The following is a 20,770-nucleotide window of genomic DNA, read 5'->3' on the forward strand; positions in this document are numbered from 1 at the left end:
CAGGCTCACCACTCTATCCACTATATCATCTTGCTGCCCCCCCCCAGGGGGGGTGGTGGTGGTGGAGCTGAAGTCATTCCAAGTAGACAGGAAACTGAAATCTTGGACTGTTAGGGGTACAAAGCCCAGCTTCCCTTTCATGGGGAGGACCTCCCTACCTCCAGCACTCAAAAGTAGCCCATTCTATCTAGGAACCCCTAGGATATCTGTGAAGTTTTCCCTTACATCAAAGCTCCAATCCTCCTCTTGACTCCCTTTTCCATTTGGCTTCTGGGTCCTCTGAGGCCAAGTGGAATCAATTTGATCCTTTTTTTCCAGGAGATACTTGATGATAGTTACTGTGTTCTACTTAAGCCTTCTCTCCTCCAGATCTATGGGCCTGTGCTCTAGCTTATTCTCCAGTTTCCTCAGGATAATAACAGTTGGCATCTTTTATAATATATAGGTATATCTATTATGCATATATTATAACATACATATACTACATATTATATTAAATGTTGTATATTATATATAGTACAAAGGTGTATCTAGTATGTGTATTATAATATACATGCATTACACATAATATGTTTTATATAATGTACAGGTATATCCATTATGCATACATTATAATATACATATATTATATGTTGTATATTATATAGAATACATAGGCATATTATAATATACATACATCACGGGGCAGTTAGGTGGCACAGTGGATAGAGCACCAGTCCTGGATTCAGGAGGACTTGAGTTCAAATCCCGCCTCAGACACTTAACAATTACTAGCTGTGTGACCCTGGGCAAGTCACTTAACCCCAATTGCGTCACTAAGAAAACCAAACAAACAAAACCATACATCACATATATTATATATTGCGTATTATATATAACATATAGGTATAGTTATTATGTATACATTATAATTTACATATTACATCACATAATGTCTTATATAATATGAAGGTATATCTATTATGTGTATATTATAATATACATAAATCACATATTATATATTATGTGTTGTATATAACATATAGGAATATTTATTATGTACCAGGCACTTTATAAATGTTCTCTTTCATCCTCACAATGACTCTGGGAGGCAGGTGCTCTTCTTATTCCTGTTTCACCAGAATTTAGCAGTGTCCTGCTCATAACAGGCACTTAATAAATGTTTATCGGTTGATTGGTTGATATCCAAGGGTATGCTGGAGCCAGTGTTCAGGCTTATAATATCTGACTATTAAATGTTTAGTGTAAGCATTTATACCTTGGAAATTGGCAAACACGACCGTTGAGGATAATAATAATGGCTAGCAGTTATACAGGACTTAAAGATTGAAATATATTGTCTCATTTGATCATCGCAGTGACCTTGGAAGGCAGGTGCTGTTATCATCCCCATTTTAAAGATGAAAAAAACTGAGGCAAATAGAGGTTGAGTGACTTGCCTAAGGTTATACTGCTACTAAATATCTGAGGCTGGGTTTCAACTTCGGTCTTCCTGACTCCAAGCCCAGCAAGTTCATTGATTGGGCCACTTAGTAGCTACTGTCCTCTGGATGAATCCCAGGATATTAATGTCCTCCCTAGAGCTGAATACAGCCCCTTCAGATATCGACTGGCCAGGGCAGAAGACAGCAAGACTATTATCATCTTCCTAGCTTAGCCCTGAAGCTCATAAACTCAGAGCTAGAAGAGAGACCTCCGTAGTTATCTCATTGTTCATTGTTCAGTCGTGTCCAATTCTTAGTGAGCCCATTTGGGGTTTTCTTGGGAAAAGATAACTGGAGTGGTTTGCCATTTCCTTTTCCAGATCATTTTATAGATGAGGAAACTAAGGCCAACGAGGTGAAGTGACTTGCCCAAGGTCATACAGCTAGTAAGTGTTTGAGGCTGGATTTGAACTCATGAAGATGAGTCTTCCTGCCTAGGTCCAGCACTATGCACTATGTTGCCCCCTAGCTGCCTTCGTAGTTATCTAATGTATCAAATCCCATCATTTGACAGATGAAGGAACTGAGGTTCAGACAGTCTAGGTGACTTGCCCAAGGTCACTTTAGGTAGTAGGTAGCAGAGCAGAACCAAAGTCCATCTACCTCTACATCCATGATTGTTTCCACTATACAATGTCTCCCTCTGTCACACAAGCCTAAAATTACACCTGTTTTCTTGGCTGTTCCATCACACCAATTACTTATTTAGCTTGTGGTCCACTACAGCCCCCCAATCTTTTTCATGTGAACTTTTTTTTTCCTATACAGGATACCCATATCCTATAGTACAGTTGATTTTTAGCTAAAGTATATGACTTTACATTTATCACAATTAAATTTCATCTTATTAGATTCAATCCGTCATTGGCTCTGGCCAGTCCATATCTGGAGGAGCTGTATTGAACTATAAAGAAGACATTGATAACCTCGAATTTATCCAGAGGACAATAGCTATTCATTCATTCATTCATTAATTCATTTATTTGTTTGTTTGTTTATTGATCTATCTATCTATCTATTTATTTATTTTTGGTGAGGCAATTGGGGTTAAGTGATTTGCCCAGGGTCACACAGCTAGTAAGTGTCAAGTGTCTGAGGCTGGATTTGAACTCAGGTCCTCCTGAATCCAGGGCCCATGTTCTATCCACTGTCCCACCTAGCTGTCCCCCTGCACCACCTAGCTGCCCCCAGAGGACAATAGCTATTGAATGGCACAATGGATGGGCTTGCTGGTCTTGGAGTCAGGAAGACCTGAGTTCAAATCCAGCTTCACATACTTAGTAGCTTTGTGAGCTATTTCGGGGGCCTTGCTTCCTGATGTAGTGTGTCGGCTAATCCTCCTAGCTCTACACCCACTAAAATGTGATAGACATGTCATCTATTCTTTCATCCACATCACTGATGAAAATATACTGAGCACTGTGGGACCAAGGGCAGATTCCTGGGGCACCTCTCGAGAGACCTCCCTCCAATTTGCCATCAAGCCACCATTGTAGTAATTTTGCGGGTCACAAATGAGATACAGAGACAGAGATGACAGGGAGTCAGGAAACATGGTTCTAGTCCTGAGCCTGCTACTAACTTATAAGGAGAGAGTATAGGATTTGGGGTCAGAGGACCTGAATTCAAATCTTACTTACTTCCTATGTGACCTTGGGTAGAACACAAGCTTCCTGGTCAGTTTCCTCAGCTATAAAATGAGATGACTAGAATAGATGAATGGCCTCTGGGTTCCTTCCAGTTCAAACTCTAGGATCTTGTGAAGTTGTTTGTCCTCTCTAGCCTCAGTTTCCCCTTTATATAGAATAGAGGATACCTATATTTCCCTCACCTTCCTCACAAGGGGGTTGTGAGGATCAAAGACCTAACAGATGGAGAAGGGCTTTAGAAAATCATGAGCCCTTGTGCAGATGTGAACTGTGCCATCACCAGTGCATCTTGGGCTGTGTGCATTCAGTCTAAGAGTGGCGAGGGCAGACAGGTCTTAGTTCTGCTTATCAAGTCTTGTTAACTCTAAGATCCTTCCAGCTTCCCGCCATTTAAGTCTGGGCAAAAGTTTTGCTTTCAGAAGCCCAGAGGAGGAAACCCAATTCTGAGGCAGCCTAAAAGCTACAGGGCAGGCAGTGTGATTGATGTGCTGACCGACAGATGTGTGCCTGTCTGGCATGAGAGAAAGCTGCCTGGACATGAGCCAACTCCAGCTGACCTGTGGCTCTAGTCTGGCAGCCACAGCTCTGCCTCCTGCTTGGTCATCTCTGTCAGGCTCTTTCCCTTTATATTGGGGAAGACTACTCCTGGGGCATTTGACATAGCCCACAGATGGGATGAAATGCGTGGTGAATAGAATGCTGGCCTGGAAGCCAGGAAGACCTTGATTGAAGTCCCACCTGTGACATATCCTGGCTGTGTGGTCCTTGTCGAGGTACCTAATCTCACTGTAATAGGCAATTACTCTAAGCCTTTTTGAAAGGGTATTTATTGTTTAAAAAAAAAGTAATCCCCCCCAAGTCTGAGACTCACTCTCCCCTTCTACATATTTAAGACTGATATAAAGAAAAACTCCCAGAGGGCAGCTAGATGGCACAGTGGATAAAGCACTGGCCCTGGATTCAGGAGGACCTGAGTTCAAATGCGGCCTCAGACACTTGACACTTACTAGCTGTGTGACCTTGGGCAAGTCACTTAACCCTCATTGCCCCGCCCCAAAACAAAACAAAAAGAAAAACTCCCTTAAATAAACATCCCAAAATAGAATAGGCAGTGGATAGAACACCAGGTCCGGAGCCAGGAAGACCTGAGTTCAAATCCATACTCAGAATGGACCACCCTTATAGGAAATTGTAGCATTCAGATAGCACTTAAAAGTTTGCAAAATGTTTTTTACAAATACTATCTCATTTTATCCTCAAAACAACCTTAGGAAGTAGCTACTATTATCATCTCCATTTTTTTTGACTATTTTTTTTTTTAGTGAGGCAATTGGGGTTAAGTGACTTGCCCAGGGTCACACAGCTAGTAAGTGTTAAGTGTCTGAGGCCGGATTTGAACTCAGGAACTCCTGACTCCAGGGCTGGTGCTCTATCCACTGTGCCATCTAGCCGCCCTTATCATCTCCATTTTACAAATGAGGAATATGAGATTGTGCCTTGCCCCAGTTCATACAGCTAGGAAGCATCAGAGGCAGGATTTGAATTCAGGTCTTCCTGACTTAGGGTCTAGTACTCTGCACACTGTGGCACTCTTTAGCTGTCTCATTACCTTTGTGCTTCACATTTAAACTCATTTTCTGTAAGGGCAGGGGAGAACATGCTTCCGATTGGGAGGAAATTATTTTTCTAACAATAAATATCCTGTCTAAAAGTTAATTAAATCTGACTGATAATCAATGGGAAGCCTACTGGTTGGGGCTTATGAGTGACAGTCTTAGAAAAACCTAGCTCCTCAATGTTGCCCCCTGAGAACTGTGAGTCCTTTGAGGACCAGACCTGTTTACATGAGTGGGAGTTAGGGAAGTGCCTCACAGTGGGTTGTTACACTTATCTCATTTACTCTTCAGCATGACCTTGTGAGGTAGACACTAGTATTACTCCTATTTTCAGATAAAGTAATTTACAGCTGCCATGTATCAGAAGTGTGACTTGAACTCAAGTCATGCGGCTCTTTTTGCCTTGCTGACTTTTAAAAAGAACTTAAGACTTTTTTTTTTAATTTTCAATTGTTCCTATCTATTTCTTGTTTGTACAAGATGTTTTGCAAATAGTCTCCCCATCAGATTGTGAGTTTCAAGAGGGAAGAGACTCTCTTTTGATATTTAATTTTATTATGTTTACATATATACATAAACACATCTATACACACATATACATTTACATATACACATTTATTTATACATACAGACACATATATACACACATATATGGCTTTTCTTTGTCTCCTTAGAGTTTAGCACAGTGCCAGACATGTAGTCAAGTGCTTAATAGATGTTTGTTGACTTGCTGTGCTTTTAAACTTTTCCTGATTAAGTAGGGATTTAACAAAGATTGGCCTATCAGAAAAAGTAAGAAGCAACAAGTAGTGATGGATGGATTGCTGGGCTTAGAGCCAAGAAGATCTGGGTTCAAATCCAACCTCTAACTTTTCCTCTCTGATCTGTGGACAACTCTGTGTAGCTATAAATTATTTCCTACTGAAGGGAGGTCTCATGTCAATGACATTATAGGCCTTTTATGTATTAACTTCTCAGGAAACATAAGTTCTGTTGGTGACTGAATTAGAGGTATCTTTTTGTCTTCCCTGATTCCCTGTGATAGCTGTGCTGCTGCCCTGGTGCCCAAACCTCCAGGGATCAGAACTGATTAAAAATAATCAGAGAAAGCAACCTATCTGAGGAGGTCCTTGAACACCAATGCCCAAGCCTCTGGGAGTGGAGCTCTAAGGGAAACAATGTATCCTAGCTTGTGAGGATAGAGCTTGAGGTCTGAAACCTCAGTGCTGTCCAAAATCCAGGGGTAATCAGTGGTAATGATCAGCATCAACAGCAAACGTTAGGATAGCAACTGTCCCAAGACTATTTCATCTTGAATTTCATCAGCCATAAAGATGAGAAGGATAAAATGAGAAAAGATAATAGAGCTTTGTGAGGGCAAAGTTTTTGTCCACGGCCCCACAGAGCCTTGGACATAGCCAACAATAAATGTTTGTTGTCTCAATAAATGAGACCAAGGGGCACCATCCCCGGCATTCTAGGCTCAGGGAAGTAAGTCTGGTCTAATGAGGATGTTAGAAACCCATTAACTTTTCCTCCAGCTCCCTCCCACCAGTAATAATGCACCGTTTATAGAGGTGAGTCTTCCTCTCAACACTGGAGGCTCTAAATAGAAAACTGCAGTGTCTGCAGGGGGAAATGGGGAAGTTGGTTTTCCTTCATGATGCCATCGTCCTCCCTGTTGCTGCTGCTGCTGCTGCTGTTGCTGCTTCCCTCCACTGGTCCCACCCAGAGCTCTAAGGTGGACTTGGAGACTGAAAGACCTGGTTTATAATCACACCTCTGGGGATAAAACACTGGCCCTGGATTCAGGAGGACCTGAGTTCGAATCTGGCCTCAGACACTTGACACTTACCAGCTGTGTGACCCTGGGCAAGTCACTTAACCCTCATTGCATGCACCAAAATAATAATAATAATAATAATAATGGTGATGATGATGATAATAATAATAATAATCACACCTCTGACACTCATTCGTGCTTACACCCTGTGTGACTCTGGCTAAGTTGCCTCACCTCTTGAGCCTCATTTATTTTCATCTGTAAAGAGGATAAAATAATAGTTGCAGTCTTTACTTCACAGGAGTTCTTCAAGACTCAAAGGAGATACAGGCACTTTGCAAAATTTCAGGAGCTCTCCAGTTTCAGTTAACATTAACCCTCATTGTGGACCTTTTCTAACCCCTACAGGAGATTCTTTCATCTTGGCTCCCATTACCACAGGGCTCCGTTGTCTGTTACAAGACAAACTGACCCAGGCTGAAGGATCATAGGCTCTAATATTCATGGGTACTAATGGATTGCATTGTTCTCTTTGTGGGTGACTCCTACATTGTCAAGACGAGGACCTCAATGATTTAACCTAAAGGGGTGACTGAGATTACCTCCATCTACTCCCTATATAGCTTAGGGGTACATCATTGTTTGCATATTGTCTCTATTAGATTGTGAGCTCCTTGAGGGCAGAGGTTGTTTTTGCTTTTCTTTGTATCTCTAGCACTTAGCAGTACCTGGCACATAGCACATAGTAGGCACTTAATAAATGCTTTTTAATCGACTGATTTGTGTCCCCAGCACTTAGCACAGTACCTGGCACATAGTAGGTGCTTAATAAATGTTTTTTAATTGACTGATTTGTAACTTGCCTAATGTCGCCCAGGTGGTAATTGGCAGAGACAGCATTAGAACTCAGGACCTCTGAATCCTCCTCCAGACCCTTTTCTAACCTTACACTGCTTCCCTTCCCAGAGCCCCTCAAGTCACAATATGTTGGACCTCAGGTTTCTCCACCAAGGTTTCTGAACAGTGGTTCACTATCCCCCGCGCCTTCTTCCTTTCCCACTAACATCCCCCGCACAGGCCGCTCAGCAGTCCGTGACCCAGTTAGTTCAATGGGGAGACCACTCCTGTTCCCATTAATCATATTCGACAGCCCTGTCAAGGAAAAACGAGCTCTATTAATAGGCCATTTCACAGTTTTCTGCTCTCTCTGATTCCTTGTCTTAATAAACCCCCCAGTGACCACCAGAGTGCCATTGGCTCCACTCACTACGGTGGAGAACTCCATTTATATCTCCACCTGGGTTCATTCATAAAGCAAGAGGGGATGGGTATGCAGGACATGGGAGAGAGAGGGCCTCTCTGTCAGAGTCCCTCTTAGTGGTCAGGGAGCAGGCAGGAGAGGAGAGAGGCTGCGTGCCAAGCAACTTCCAGGAAACACTCCTACAAGGAGTTACTGTGTGGCTTCCTGCTGTCTCTGGCAAGGCCTGGCACACACCCTCTGGGAAGTGCGGATAGGCCCCCACCTGGCCTGCCATCTGATCCAGCTCAACCAGGAGGCAGCCCTACAGAAGGGGAGCTATGCCTAACAATGCCCAGAGGAGAGAGGCAGAAGGATGGCTTTACCACTGGGAAATGGGCAGGATGAGTTCCTGAAAAGTGACCATATGGGGCTTGGACCATTTCAGCAGGCGAAGAGGAAAAGTCACCCATGGAACACGGCCCGGGCCACTCAGGAGGATGGGAACAAGAAGGCGGAGTCAGGGTTTGGTGAAAAGGCAAGGTAGGGCCAGGAGCTGCCGGTGCAACTAGGTGACAAAGAGCTCTTTTCCCTCCCAGGCAAAGGATGATATTTCAGGGCTGGGCTGGGCTCCTCTGTGAGACTGAACAGAACCAAGGTGGTGAGGCAGGCAGGAAGGAGTCTTTGCCATGGGGGAACAGCCTTGAAAGAGGAGGAAGGAAGATAGGAGACATGATAATTCCTTCCACTTCTGGTCCTCTGAGTAACCCCACCAAGTCCATTTTGCTGGGATGGCTACTTTTGTGTAGTGAGCCCAAAGTACCTGCAGATCCATTCCTAGGCTCCAATTACTTCTGCCGGTTACTTCTAGGGGGCCTAATTCCTGATGGCATCACTGTGGGGCAGAGGAACAAGCTGAATAGAAAAAAGATCCTATATCCTAGATTGAGAGCAGGCTTAGAGACCTTTATCCACATTTTATGTGTGTCCTAAACTTTTATTTATGTGTTTTGAGGTCCTATAAAGTCTATGGATCTCTTCCTGGGATAATGTTTTGAAATTATTGGAAGAAATGCTAAATTTCAGTTAGAGGTTAGTGAAAATAAAGAGGTATTGTTCCCCATCCAAGTTTATGTCTCGAAATCTATTCCAGACCCCTAAGGGGGGTGGTGGTGGTGGTCCATGAACCCCCAGGTTAAGAATCCTTCATTTAGTCTAATCCTTTTGTTTTACAGATGAGGAAACTGAGGCATGGAGAAGTGATTTGCCCAAGGCCACACTAATGAATGGGGTAGTAGCAGCAGCAGCAATAATGATAATAGAAAGAGATAGAGGAGGAGGAAGAAGGAAGAAGAAAAAGAGGAAGAAGAGGAGGAGGAGGAAGAGGAAGAGGAGAAGAAGGAAGAGGAGGAGGAAGAGGACAAAGAAGAGGAGGAGGGAAAGGAGGAGAGGGAAGAGGAAGAGGAAGATGAAGAGGAGGAAGAAATCATATTAGAGGCAGAACTGTAACCAATCTTCTAATTCCAAATCTAATGTTCTTTCCATAGCTACTTACTGCCAGAACGAAGATCTCATCAGGGGTTTTCTTTAGGACTATAAAATCCCTCTAAGCTTTTCACTTTTCAAATAAAGTTTTCAGGAATCTTCACCACAGGCTGGAAACAATGATCCCCAAGAGTTTTTACAGTTTTTCCTGATGACTTGAAAGAAGAAATTCCTTCAAGGTACCACCTAGCAGGAACAGGCTGGCCCAGCACCCAAACCCTGGACTAGGCATGGGTCCCGGCAGGTCTCTGACCTTCACTGTCTACCCCTGAGCCCCAAAGTCCTAAGTCTGACATTCAGACTCTGCTCAGACCCTCTTCATTTGCCTCATGGACTGGATTCTCCATGACTAGAAAGATTTTCAAGATATTTAGTCCCTTTGTCTGCTTTCCCTCCTGTCCCTTCAGGGTTCCTAGGAATTAAAAAGTCACTTAGGGGGGCAGCTAGGTGGTGCAGTGGATAGAGCACTGGCCCTGGATTCAGGAGGACCTGAGTTCAAATCCAATCTCAGACACTTAACACTAGCTATGTGACCCTGGGCAAGTCACTTAACCCCAATTGCCTCACCAAAAAAACACAACAACAACAATAACAACAAAAACAAAACAAAAAGTCACTTAGGAGCTTTCTTTCTTTAGCTCTCTTATTCCATGCCTTCCTAATACAGAAACTTAGCTGGTGACCTTTCGAGCCACATTTTCTGTCCTAGATCAATTATCTGACATATGTTTTGAATCAATGTGTTAATAAACCAGGATGGGGAGGGGACCAGCAAAGATGGTAGAGTAGGAAAAAACAGACCAGACCAGCTTTCCCAGAAGCTTAGCACAGTGCCTTGTACAAAGTGCTTACCAAATGCATGTTGCCCTACTCGCTAACTCTTCCCCACAACTATTCCAATAAAGACTTAGAAAGAGCACTGGACTAGCACTGCACTGAGTCTAAGGGTAGATTGGGACTGCAGTTTAACTGAGGTAACCAAACCTTTTATTAGGATGTCAAACAGTTTTACAGGGGAGCAAGACCCAAAGGAATAAAGCTATTGGTCAGACTCTAGTCTCAGCAAGTAGTCGAGTTGGTGGGGAGGATATAAGAGAGTTTAGACTTTTCTGAGTAGGGACCAATGGGATTCTCTAAGGCCAGACAAGATTATCAGATGTGAAATCAAGATCTCTCTATATCAACAGACAAAGCAACCTGGTTCCTTGGAGAGGAGCTGGCATATTTTCTGGAGGTCAGGATTCTCTGGGACATCTTAGTTCTTCCTCACCCCTACTTTATAGGGCTTTTTTGTTTTGTTTTTGAGGGGCAATGAGGGTTAAGTGACTTGCCCAGGGTCACACAGCTAGTAAGTGTCAAGTGTCTGAAGCCAGATTTGAACTCAGGTCCTTCTGAATCCGGGGCTGGTACTTTATCCACTGCACCACCTAGCTGCCCTCCCTCACCCCTACTTTAACACAATATATGCCCCCATAGTGTAGTAGAAGGATCCTTAGTTTTGACAACAAGAGACCTGCTTCAAAATCATGATTCTGCTATGTCATAAAGTCACTTCTGTCTGGGCCTCCATTTCTTCATCTGGAAAATAAGGGAGTTGGAATACTTAATCCAATTCAACAATAAATATTTATTAGGAACACAAGAGATGAAAATGAAAAGGTCTTGGCCATTAAAAAGCTATATTCTACTGAAGGGATAATGGCTAACATTTATAGAACACTATAAGGTTTGCAAAGCATTTTATAAATATTATCTCATTTGATCCTCTCAACAACCCTGAGAGGTCAGTGCTATTATTCCCAGAGTCAGAAAGATAATTAGGGTCACATTGCTTATAAGTTTCTGAGGTGGGATTTGAACCAAGACCTTCCTGTTCCATCCACAGATAGAGAATTTGCAGAGTTCATTTGAGTAGGGAGAGAGATATGTTAGCTGGTAGGGATTGGACAAATTTTAAGGTCTCTGCCTTCTGACTTTAAATCTGGTGATCCTATGATGTCACTTCACTTCTGGAGCTCACAAAATTCCACCTTTGAAAATGAAGGGCTAAATAAACTACATCAGAGAAATTAACAGTTTCATATACAATCCTGTTCTCTGTTCTTCTTTGGGTATTAACCTGTCTTTGGGGGAGGGTGTCAATGAGAGTTAAATGACTTGCCCAGGGTCACACAGCTAGTAAGTATCAAGTGTCTGAGGTCAGATTTGAACTCAGGTCCTCCTGACTCCAGAGCTGGTGCTCTATCCACTGCGCCACGTAGCTGCCCCAACACATGTCTTTTTGTTGGTGATTGCTAAATTCCAAATTAAAAAAATTTTTTTTTAAATCAAATGAAACAAAATGATGGGGCAGGACTAAATGACCTCTAAGGGCCCTTCTATTTTCATGATCTTCTGATAGATCACTTCATCTCTGGAGCCCTCAGCTTCTTCCATGTAAAGTGAGAGGCTTGGAGTGTCAATGGTAACAAATTCCAGCAGAAAGGAGAGAAACACTAAATCGCACATAAGGATCCCTCTGAGCCTCATATTGATTTAGAAAACCACATATTAATATGATCTAGGTTCTGTTGGCCGCACTTTGGAATGCTACAGGCTCAAAGTGGGACCATGGGCAGTGTGTTTGATACCTATGCAATGGATGGCTTTTAAGATCCTTAAAAAAAAAGCCAAGATCCTAGCTCTGGGTCTCCTGCCTTAATACTTCCATTTATAGTGTATATATCTTGTATATGCTTAGTTATTTACACATCTTTCCCATTAAAATGAGAGCTCCTTGCAGGCAGGCACTGCTTTTTCAGTTTCTTTGTCTTTTCAGTGCTTAGTACAATGCTTGGTACACAGTAAATGTGAAATAATTGCTTATTGACTGAATCAATAAGTCTCCCTGGGAGCCATCCAATATCTGAACCCTCCCATCTCTTATTCTTTGGGGATTTGTGGGGGGAAGGGGACAACAGTCCCTGTTGAACTCTGACATTACCATCAGACTATAAGGGCTATCATGACATCACTTCCTTTTTCTCCTACCAAGGCAAACTACTCATTTCTGCCTCTATCCATTTTATCAGCCCTTCCCAAACATAAAGAGTTAAGAGCTGAAAAGTACCCAGGCAGACCCCAGGCACTCTTACAAACAGGAAGAGAGTCAAAAGTTCTAAGTCTCAGTCGAGTGTAATAGCTGGGAATCACTTCCTGCCCTGGACCCTAATGTCCAGCTAGCTAGAGCCCCTAAGCTTCCCTCTCGACTTTCCCTTAGCAGCAGTTCTCCCTTCTTTCCCATGCATGGCTGTCTGAATGACAAAGAAAACATCCTGTCCTGAAGAAGAACGCCCACCCTATCAGGAAGACCATCTCCCACCTGGCCTTTCCCCCACACACACAGCCTTCAAGGAGCTGGCTGGAACCCATATATCCTTTGCCAGAAGCAAATTCATAGGATGAAACATTACCAAGTCCAATTACTCATCACACCCTCTGCACTACCCCCTACCCCCACCCATCTTACCAAAAACTCTGAAACTAACCCCAGTTCAGAGCAACCAAGGCTGGCTCCCAATTTCCCCTTCTCTGCCCTCCCCTAGCTCCCCAAAAGTGGGTGCATTTCCGGGACAGGTGCTGGTTTGCTGGTTTGCAAAGCACCTTGGCCTCCTTCAAGAGGAAGACTCTGGGAAGCTGTAAAACACCACCATGAACAGCTTATTAATGGGGCAGATGGAAGAATGAGCCCGAGACTCCCTGCCCATCTGCTCCATGCTTCTGGGCTACACATTGGAGTCTTGTTTCATGGAGAGGGAGGAAAAGAGGGAGTGGACCAACAGTTCAGCACAACGGATAAAGAATCTGTCAGGCCAGGTTGATGGAGGAGGCTAAAAGGGTTAACAGATAACCTATCGATAGTAGCTATCAATAATACCTAAAAGGTGGGGCAGCTAGGTGGCACAGTGGATAGAGCACCGGCCCTGGAATCAGGAGGACCTGAATTCAAATCTGTCCTCAGACACTTAAAATTTACTAGCTGTATGACCCTGGGCAAGTCACTTAACCCCAATTGCCTCACACACACACAAAACACAAACACACACACACACAAAACAAAAAAAAAATCTAAAAGGGTTAACTGAGAAACTTAGATTTGTGTTCTTACAGTAACCAAGAGGATATCAACCCTTACTATCAACACGGACAGTAACCAGGGACCATTAACCATTAATAGCCATTAATATTCCTAGATGACAGGACACCTAGAAACCAGATCTTAAGTAAAGAGATCCCTTTCTATTTTTCTGGTAGTCTCCCTGTGGTCATCACAGTCTTTCAATAAAACTTGGGAAACTGAGTCACTGAGTCTTGTCATTCTTTTAGGATGCCTCACAATCAATCTGATCAACTATTTGCCACCCTACACCAAGGTGAGCTCCCAGGTCTCTCCCTCTCTCCCAGGTCATACACTAGGATTGCTTTCTGAATGATATGTGGTCACACTGAAGAAGCACGGATGACTTCAACTTGTTTGACTTTTTTCAAGGCCCCTATTTGGATCCATTCCTATAGTAATGTTCCGAGAAGTTCAAGAGTCCAGCTCCCAGGGGGCAGCTAGGCGGTGCAGTGGATAGAGCACCGGCCCTGGAGTCAGGAGGACCTGAGTTCAAATCTGGCCTCAGACACTTAACACTTAGTAGCTGTGTGACCCTGGGCAAGTCACTTAACCCCAATTGCCTCACAAAAAAAAAAAAGAGTCCAGCTCTCTCAGAGAGGTCACTCAAGAAACATGAGAAAGGACAGAATCCAACATCACTTGTTCCTACAGAAGGCTCCTCTCAGCTCTGCTTAAGTAAATCACATGCAGCCTTCAAGGTCTCACTCAAGAACAATCCCCTTAATGATTTTCCCTTTCTTTGAGCTATTCCTGTTTGTTCCAACCAATCTTATTTATTTATTTGTTTGCTTGTTTGTTCATTTATCTATCTATTTATTTATTTATTTTTGTGGGTCAATGAGGATTAAGTGACTTGCCCAGGGTCACATACCTAGTAAGTGTCAAGTGTCAGAGGCTGATGCTTTATCCACTACACCACCTAGCTGCCCCTGTTCCAACCAATTTTAACAAGTGATTCTAGCACTTAATTATAAATTATATATTATCTGGAAGTGTTGTGTCTTTTTTTTTCATTTGAAACTAAGACTTTTGTTTTGTTTTGGTTTTTTGGTAAGGCAATTGGGGTTAAGTGACTTGCCCAGGGTCACACAGCTAATTAAGTGTCTGAGGCCGAATTTGAACTCAGGTCCTCCTGACTCCAGGGTTGGTGCTCTATCCACTGCGCCACCTAGCTGCCCCGAAACTAAGACATTTTTAAAGAACCAACAAGGATTAATATCTCTCTCGCCCAAGCCAGTGGACTTGGCAGGATCCAACATGAAACCCCATGAATGAACCACATCTCTGAGGGACTTCAAAAGAAAATAGCCAAACATCTCACTTCAATCTCAAGTGCTAGGAACCAAAGAAAAGCTTCAGGGGAAGGATAGAAAGAAAGACAAGGGCTCACCAGTAAAAACCAGGGGGTTAAAGCAGAGAATGAATTTAGGGCTGGTGTGAAAATTTCACTCCACTAACCAGACAGGAAAACATCAGAGGAGGTGGGGAAAGAAGGGGAGACTATTGGAGGTAGACAAAAGTTTCCAAGCATCCTATTGAGGGGGTGTCAAAAGGGGGGCAAGACAGTGCACAGAGGAAGGAGGGTGATCTGGGCGTAGGAAGAACAATGACTCTGCCTGGAGGTACCAGCTGCCCATTCTACCCTGGGCACAGAAAGGCAGCTGCATCACCAGATCTGAGTAGGGACCAAAGACAATGGGAGTACAGTCTTTGAACTTGGGAGACACCCACTTGCCCTTCCCACACACCCCCTGCATTTTTTTTCTTCCTACTTGGGGTTTGGTGCCATTTCATACCTCTGATTTCTCCAACTAAACTTTGGGCTCCATGAGGGCTGGGACCACCACCACACACGCATGTGTAGTACTTAGCACATGGTAAAATTAGGGTTCCAGTAGGTATTTAATGAATATTTTCTATAGCTTCTGTTGGGTCTAATGAATAGTAAGCTTGAAGGTTGTGTCAGAAGTGAAGTAAACTTTGACCATGAGGACATGAGGAACTACAGTCTCTTCCAATCCTTGCTATATTGAAGGGGTTTATAAGGAGGAGAATTACTTTGATACCACCACCTGAAGGATTCTCCATTCAAAATTATACTAACACAATTACGGCCCAAATCAGACTCAGTTTCACTTTTCATAACAATAACAGCTTGCATTGATATAAGGTTCAAGGTTTGTTTACAAACTTTGTGCTTTATAAATAGGATCTCATTTGATCCTCACAATAACCCTGTGATGGAGGTGCTATTATTATCCTCATTTCCTATATGGTGAAACTGAGGGAAACAGTGGCTAAGTGACACCCACCTAGTAATTAGTCTGATATAGGAACAGATTCAGGGAATATTGGAGCTAAGAGAGGTGTCCAGAAGACACCTAAGCCTGCCCTGTCCCAAACTGGCCTCCTGAACTTAATTCATGTGCCCTTAGTGTCACTCCCCTCACCTCTCCTCTATACCCTCTTAGTCACCACCCCCAGCCCCACCCTTCAGATATCAGCTGCCTTAGTCTCTCCTACCAGAGGAAAAAGTAAACCTGACTTTATTCACATGAATGTGCCAGAGATTCAGCAGATCTCCTCCTGAAAAGATTTATAAAGAGCATTAAGAGGGTAATTCTTAACTCAAAGAACTATCTTTATAATGGTTGAATGTCAAGCACTGTGATGCCTTGGTAGGGAAAGAGTTTGGGTCAGGAAAAGCTTTTTAGATCCTCTCAAATTATATGTCCTTGACTAGGAGTGAGGGGCATATGCCCTTTTCTTGGCTTTGCTGCTGTGTGATCTTGGGCAAGTCAATTACCTTCCCTGAAACTCATTTTTCTCTTTAGTAAAATGAGAAGACTGGATTTGGTAATATCTACCATCCCTCACAGTTTTCACTTATCCTAAACCTATTGATTTCAAGCTCAGCTCCAGGAATGGACTGACCCTGTCCATGGTGCTGACCAGCTTACAAATAGGATCATGGAAGCTGAAAGTGACCACAGAAACCCTTCATTTTACAGATGGAAAAAAAAAATGAGGCCCAAAGAGGTTAATCAACTTGCCCATAGTCACAGAGGAAATAAACATCACAGGTGGAATTCGAACCCAGGCTCTCTGGCTCCAATCGGTGCTCTTTTCATTCTACTATATATCAGACATCTCTGATCATGACAGAGTCTACAGAGCAGTGTGTAAAGACATTTCTGACATTGATAGAACTCTTGTGCTTGTCCTTAAGTGTTCACTTCTGTTTTCTTTGTAATTACTTGTCTTATCTCATCCACTAGAGTGTATACTCCATATGGCTAAGGATTGAGTCTTATTCATCATTGTATCTTGGAGCAGGCCCAGTACATTGTAAAAGGTCAATAGATATTTATGGAGGGAGGGAGGGAGGAGGCATGGAGGGGGAGGGAGGGAAGGAAGGAAGGAAGGAAGGGAGGGAGGGAGGGAAGGAAGGAAGGAAAGAAAGAAGAAAAAGGGAGGAGAAAGGAAGGAATGGAGAAAGAGAGGAGGAGAGGGAAAGAAAGAAGGAAGGGAGGGAAGGGGTGAAAAGGAGAGAGGAAGAAAGGAAAGGAGAGAGGAAAGAAGGAAAAGAGAGAGGAAAGGAAGGAAAAAAGGGAAGAATTGAGGAAAGAAGGGAAATTCAGGATGCCTCATTTTTGTCAACTCTATTTCTCAGGTTCTCTCCAGGTCAGGAGAAAAGAGAAATGGTACATTTCCCCATTTTTAAAAGTCAGGAAAGCCTGAATTTCTCCCTGAGTTTGGTAAGCAGGACTTCTTTGGGTCCACTGTAAGTTATTTGGTCATAATCACTTAATGCTGACCTATAGAACCCAAAGGAGACTCAATCACTGTGCAAGAAATAAGGGACCCAAAGACACTATGAAGACTGTCACCTTTTTGACCCCTTACAGAGCAGACAGTTTCTCATTGGTCCTGAGAAATGGAGGAAGGGAGGGGGCCTATAATAATGACATAAGTCTCAGAATTCATAGAAATGGGCAGAATTATAGAAATGGATATTGAATGAAAATTAGAACCAGAAGGATAATATATAGAAAGACTCCAACAGTCTCAATGGAAAGGGCACAAAGAGGAACTCAAACCAACCAATCACTGACCAGCTAAGAAAGCTCCTGGGCAATAGCTAATAAAATGTACCTTGCTCCTCTGGGTAGCTATGTAGATAACCACAAAGGGAGAATGTTGCATACATTTTCAGGCACTAGTGCAGGACCAAATGGTTTTGTTGAACCGTTTTCCTATTTGCGACACAAGATTCAATGCTGAGAGAGGAGTGCTAGTGTGCTATTAAAACAAAAGGCATCAGTAAAACTTAATTAAAAATAATAACCCCCCCAAATAATAATAACCCCTCAAGAAAATCCAGATTTTATCATAAGGGTGGTAGTCAACATTTCTGTAGTGGTTTAGGGCTTACAAGGGTTGTTGTTCAGTCATTTTCAGTCACTTCCGATTCTTCATGACCCTATTTGGGGTTTTCTTGGCAAAGATGCTGGAATGGTTTGCCATTTCCTTCTCCAGCTCATTTTAAAGATGATAAAACTGAGGCAAACAGGGTTAAGTGACTTGCCCAGAGTCACATAGTAGGGAAGTGTCTAAAGTTGAATTTGAGCTCACAAAGACAAATCTTCCTCACTCCAGGCTCATCACCCTATCCACTGCACCACCCACCTGCCCCAAGGCTTACAATTTTCCTTTATCATTCCCATTTTACAGAAGAGGAGGCTGACATTCAGATACATTAAATCATTTGGCCAAATGCACATAACTAGTAAGTTCCAGAGCCAGATCTTGGCTTTCTGAGTTTCTTTCCACTACACCACATGGTTTGTGACACCTGGAGTATTGTCTCAGCCTCCTTTTTCTCACAAACCTCTGACACCTTGGCCTATCACCTGTTCTAACAGTGAGAGGCCCATTAGTAGAAAGCAACTATAGTGGGTAAGCTAAAGAGGAGAAGACTAGAGAAGTCACATCATGGCCTCTGGTCAATTAATCCCAAGGATGAGCCAGTGTAACTGAGTCAGGACTAAAAGAGATGAACATTAAGCCCCTAACCTGCCTAGACCCAATACCTTGTCAGCTCTGCTGACTGTATGGAAAAATGAGCAAGAGGTTTTTCTAGCCCACAAGTGGTACCAAGAGCAAAATAAATAAAGTAAGAATGGGAGCATAGAGAGGCAAGGAGGGAGGATGCTATACCATGTGTGGAATCTCTCCCCTGTCTGAGAGTGAAAGACTGGAGTGCTCAGCCCCTTCTCAGGGCAGGAGACACTTACCCAGTATCCCTGGGGACCCTAACCTGTGAGAGAGGAAGAGGGAAAGAGAGAGAGGGAAAAAAGAGAGAGAGACAGAGATAGAGGAAGACAAGAAGATAGAGACAGGGAGAGATACAGAGAGAGAGAGAGAGAGAGAGAGAGAGAGAGAGAGAGAGAGAGAGAGAGAGAGAAACTTGTGTGTCACAAAGAACTCACAGCCCTTTTCTTTATTAAGGCACAAGACAGACCAATCTTACCATCACCAACCTTTTGCTTGTTGATCTCTCTTGATTGGGGGATAAGTCCCATCTCCAGAAGACAGTGAGCCCCTATAACTGGCTGACTACTTGGACAAGAAAAAGGAGGGTGACTATAATATTGCTCAATTCCACTTTCCTCTTCCTTATCCACCCCCTACTCCTTCCTGCCTGTCCCGAGACCCTTGCTCGTGCTGTCACATCAGCTATACCACTACATACCAGCTGCCCCAAACTACCTTTGGATCTGGGCTCCTTTTCAATCAGTCCTCAGTCCGTTTGCCCTCTTCTTGCCGAGAAGCTCAACATGGGAATAGAGAACAGAGAAGAGGGTACATTGCTGGCCCAGTGCCCAGCATGGATCGTCAGTGTCTAAGCATTCACCAGCCCTTTCCCTCTTACCTTGGTCTGGGCTGAGCCCCTCCTGGGTACCAGGCTCCTCCATCCTGTGCTGCAGTAAGGCACTGGGGAGCCCCGTAATCATTCAGCTCGCCATCCCTGGAACCAGGGCACCTGCCTCATTCTTACAGCCCCGGTAGAAAGTTCCCTGTGATAGAAGCTTCCACCTCTTTCCTGCAGAACTGGACCCCCGGTCTCTGGGGCCGTGGCCACCTACTCATGTTGCTGCCAGGTAAAGCAGTGGCCCAGGGGACAGCCAGATCTCAGTAGCCCTTCTCCTCACCAATCTAGGCATTGGGCCACATTGGGAGCTGGGAGCCACAAGTCTGCCTGCTGTTAACTCTTTGCTCCCCACCCCTTCTTGTCTCCTTCAAGCCTGCTGCCTTTCTTCTCTCCTTTCCTCGCTACCTGGCAGAGGGAGGGTGCGGAGATAAACAATAACAAGCAGGTAACTGGCTGTCAGTGTCCCACTGGGACGTGCTCCATTCAGGAGGCAGCTGCCAACAATTCCCCACCTTGCCGGAGGGAAGGCAATTCATTTAAAGAAAAAAGCACTTTAACACCTCCTCCATCCTAGCTCGGCTCAGGAGCCGGCATCTGCTGCCATCTGCTACTATTGGAATCCCAGTTCTGACACTTCCTAGCTGTGTGACTTTGGGCAAGTTATATCACTGCTCTGAGCCTCAGTTTCCTCATCTGTAAAATGGGAATAATTTTTCACTGCTACCCCCACAGAGCTGCCATGAGGATAGAGCTTTGTAAATATTAAACTATGTGGGCTCTGCAGACTCTGTCCATTGTTGGGGGGTTTTTGGGTTTTTTGGGTTTTTGGGTTTTTTTTAGTGAGGCAATTGGGGTTAAAGTGACTTGCCCAGGGTCACACAGCTAGTAAGTGTCAAGTGTCTGAGGTCGGATTTGAACTCAAGTATTCCTGACTCCAGGGCCAGTGCTCTGTCCACTGAACCACCTAGCTACACCCCCCTCCATTGTCCATTGTTAAGTTGCAAGAAAACGATCAGAGAAACTTTAGACATCCTCGCAAGGAAAAGAAACCCCTATTTTCTAATGATGCACCCTACTTCCCACACTTGGACTATAAGCTTTCTGATGGCAGGGACCATGTCTTTCCCATCCATCAAGTCCCCTACTTACTACTAATGCCCAAATGGACTGGGCACACAGTAGGCATTGAATTAATGCTTCTTGGTTAAGTGCCTTAATGACCAAGTTGAAATTTGATCCAGCAACACAGAGTAAAGGGCCTACTATGTGCTAGGCACTGTCAATTAATTCTCAATAGAATGCAAGTGCCTTGAGGGCAGGGATTGCTTCACTTTTGCTTTTTTATTCTCAATGCCTTGTATA

The 20,770-nt window shown here is 43.7% G+C and overlaps 1 protein-coding gene across 5 annotated transcripts in view; it reads right to left on the bottom strand.

Annotated features, from left to right (window-relative positions):
- The window catches only part of PLCH2 (phospholipase C eta 2), a 250,225-nt gene that overhangs the window by 146,203 nt on the left and 83,252 nt on the right, over positions 1-20,770 (bottom strand). For 4 of the 5 annotated variants that reach the window (XM_043994783.1, XM_043994787.1, XM_043994786.1 and 1 more), the window contains exon 1: positions 19,409-19,912. The exons of the other annotated variant lie outside the window; for it this stretch is intronic. In XM_043994783.1, coding sequence (XP_043850718.1) covers positions 19,409-19,490 — 82 coding nt within the window. In that variant the 5' untranslated portion in view covers positions 19,491-19,912. Of the gene's footprint in view, positions 1-19,408; positions 19,913-20,770 lie in introns of those variants that run through there. 5 annotated transcript variants of the gene reach the window in all.

This window comes from Dromiciops gliroides, chromosome 3 (assembly GCF_019393635.1).
Source record: "Dromiciops gliroides isolate mDroGli1 chromosome 3, mDroGli1.pri, whole genome shotgun sequence".
Lineage (NCBI taxonomy): Eukaryota > Metazoa > Chordata > Mammalia > Microbiotheria > Microbiotheriidae > Dromiciops > Dromiciops gliroides.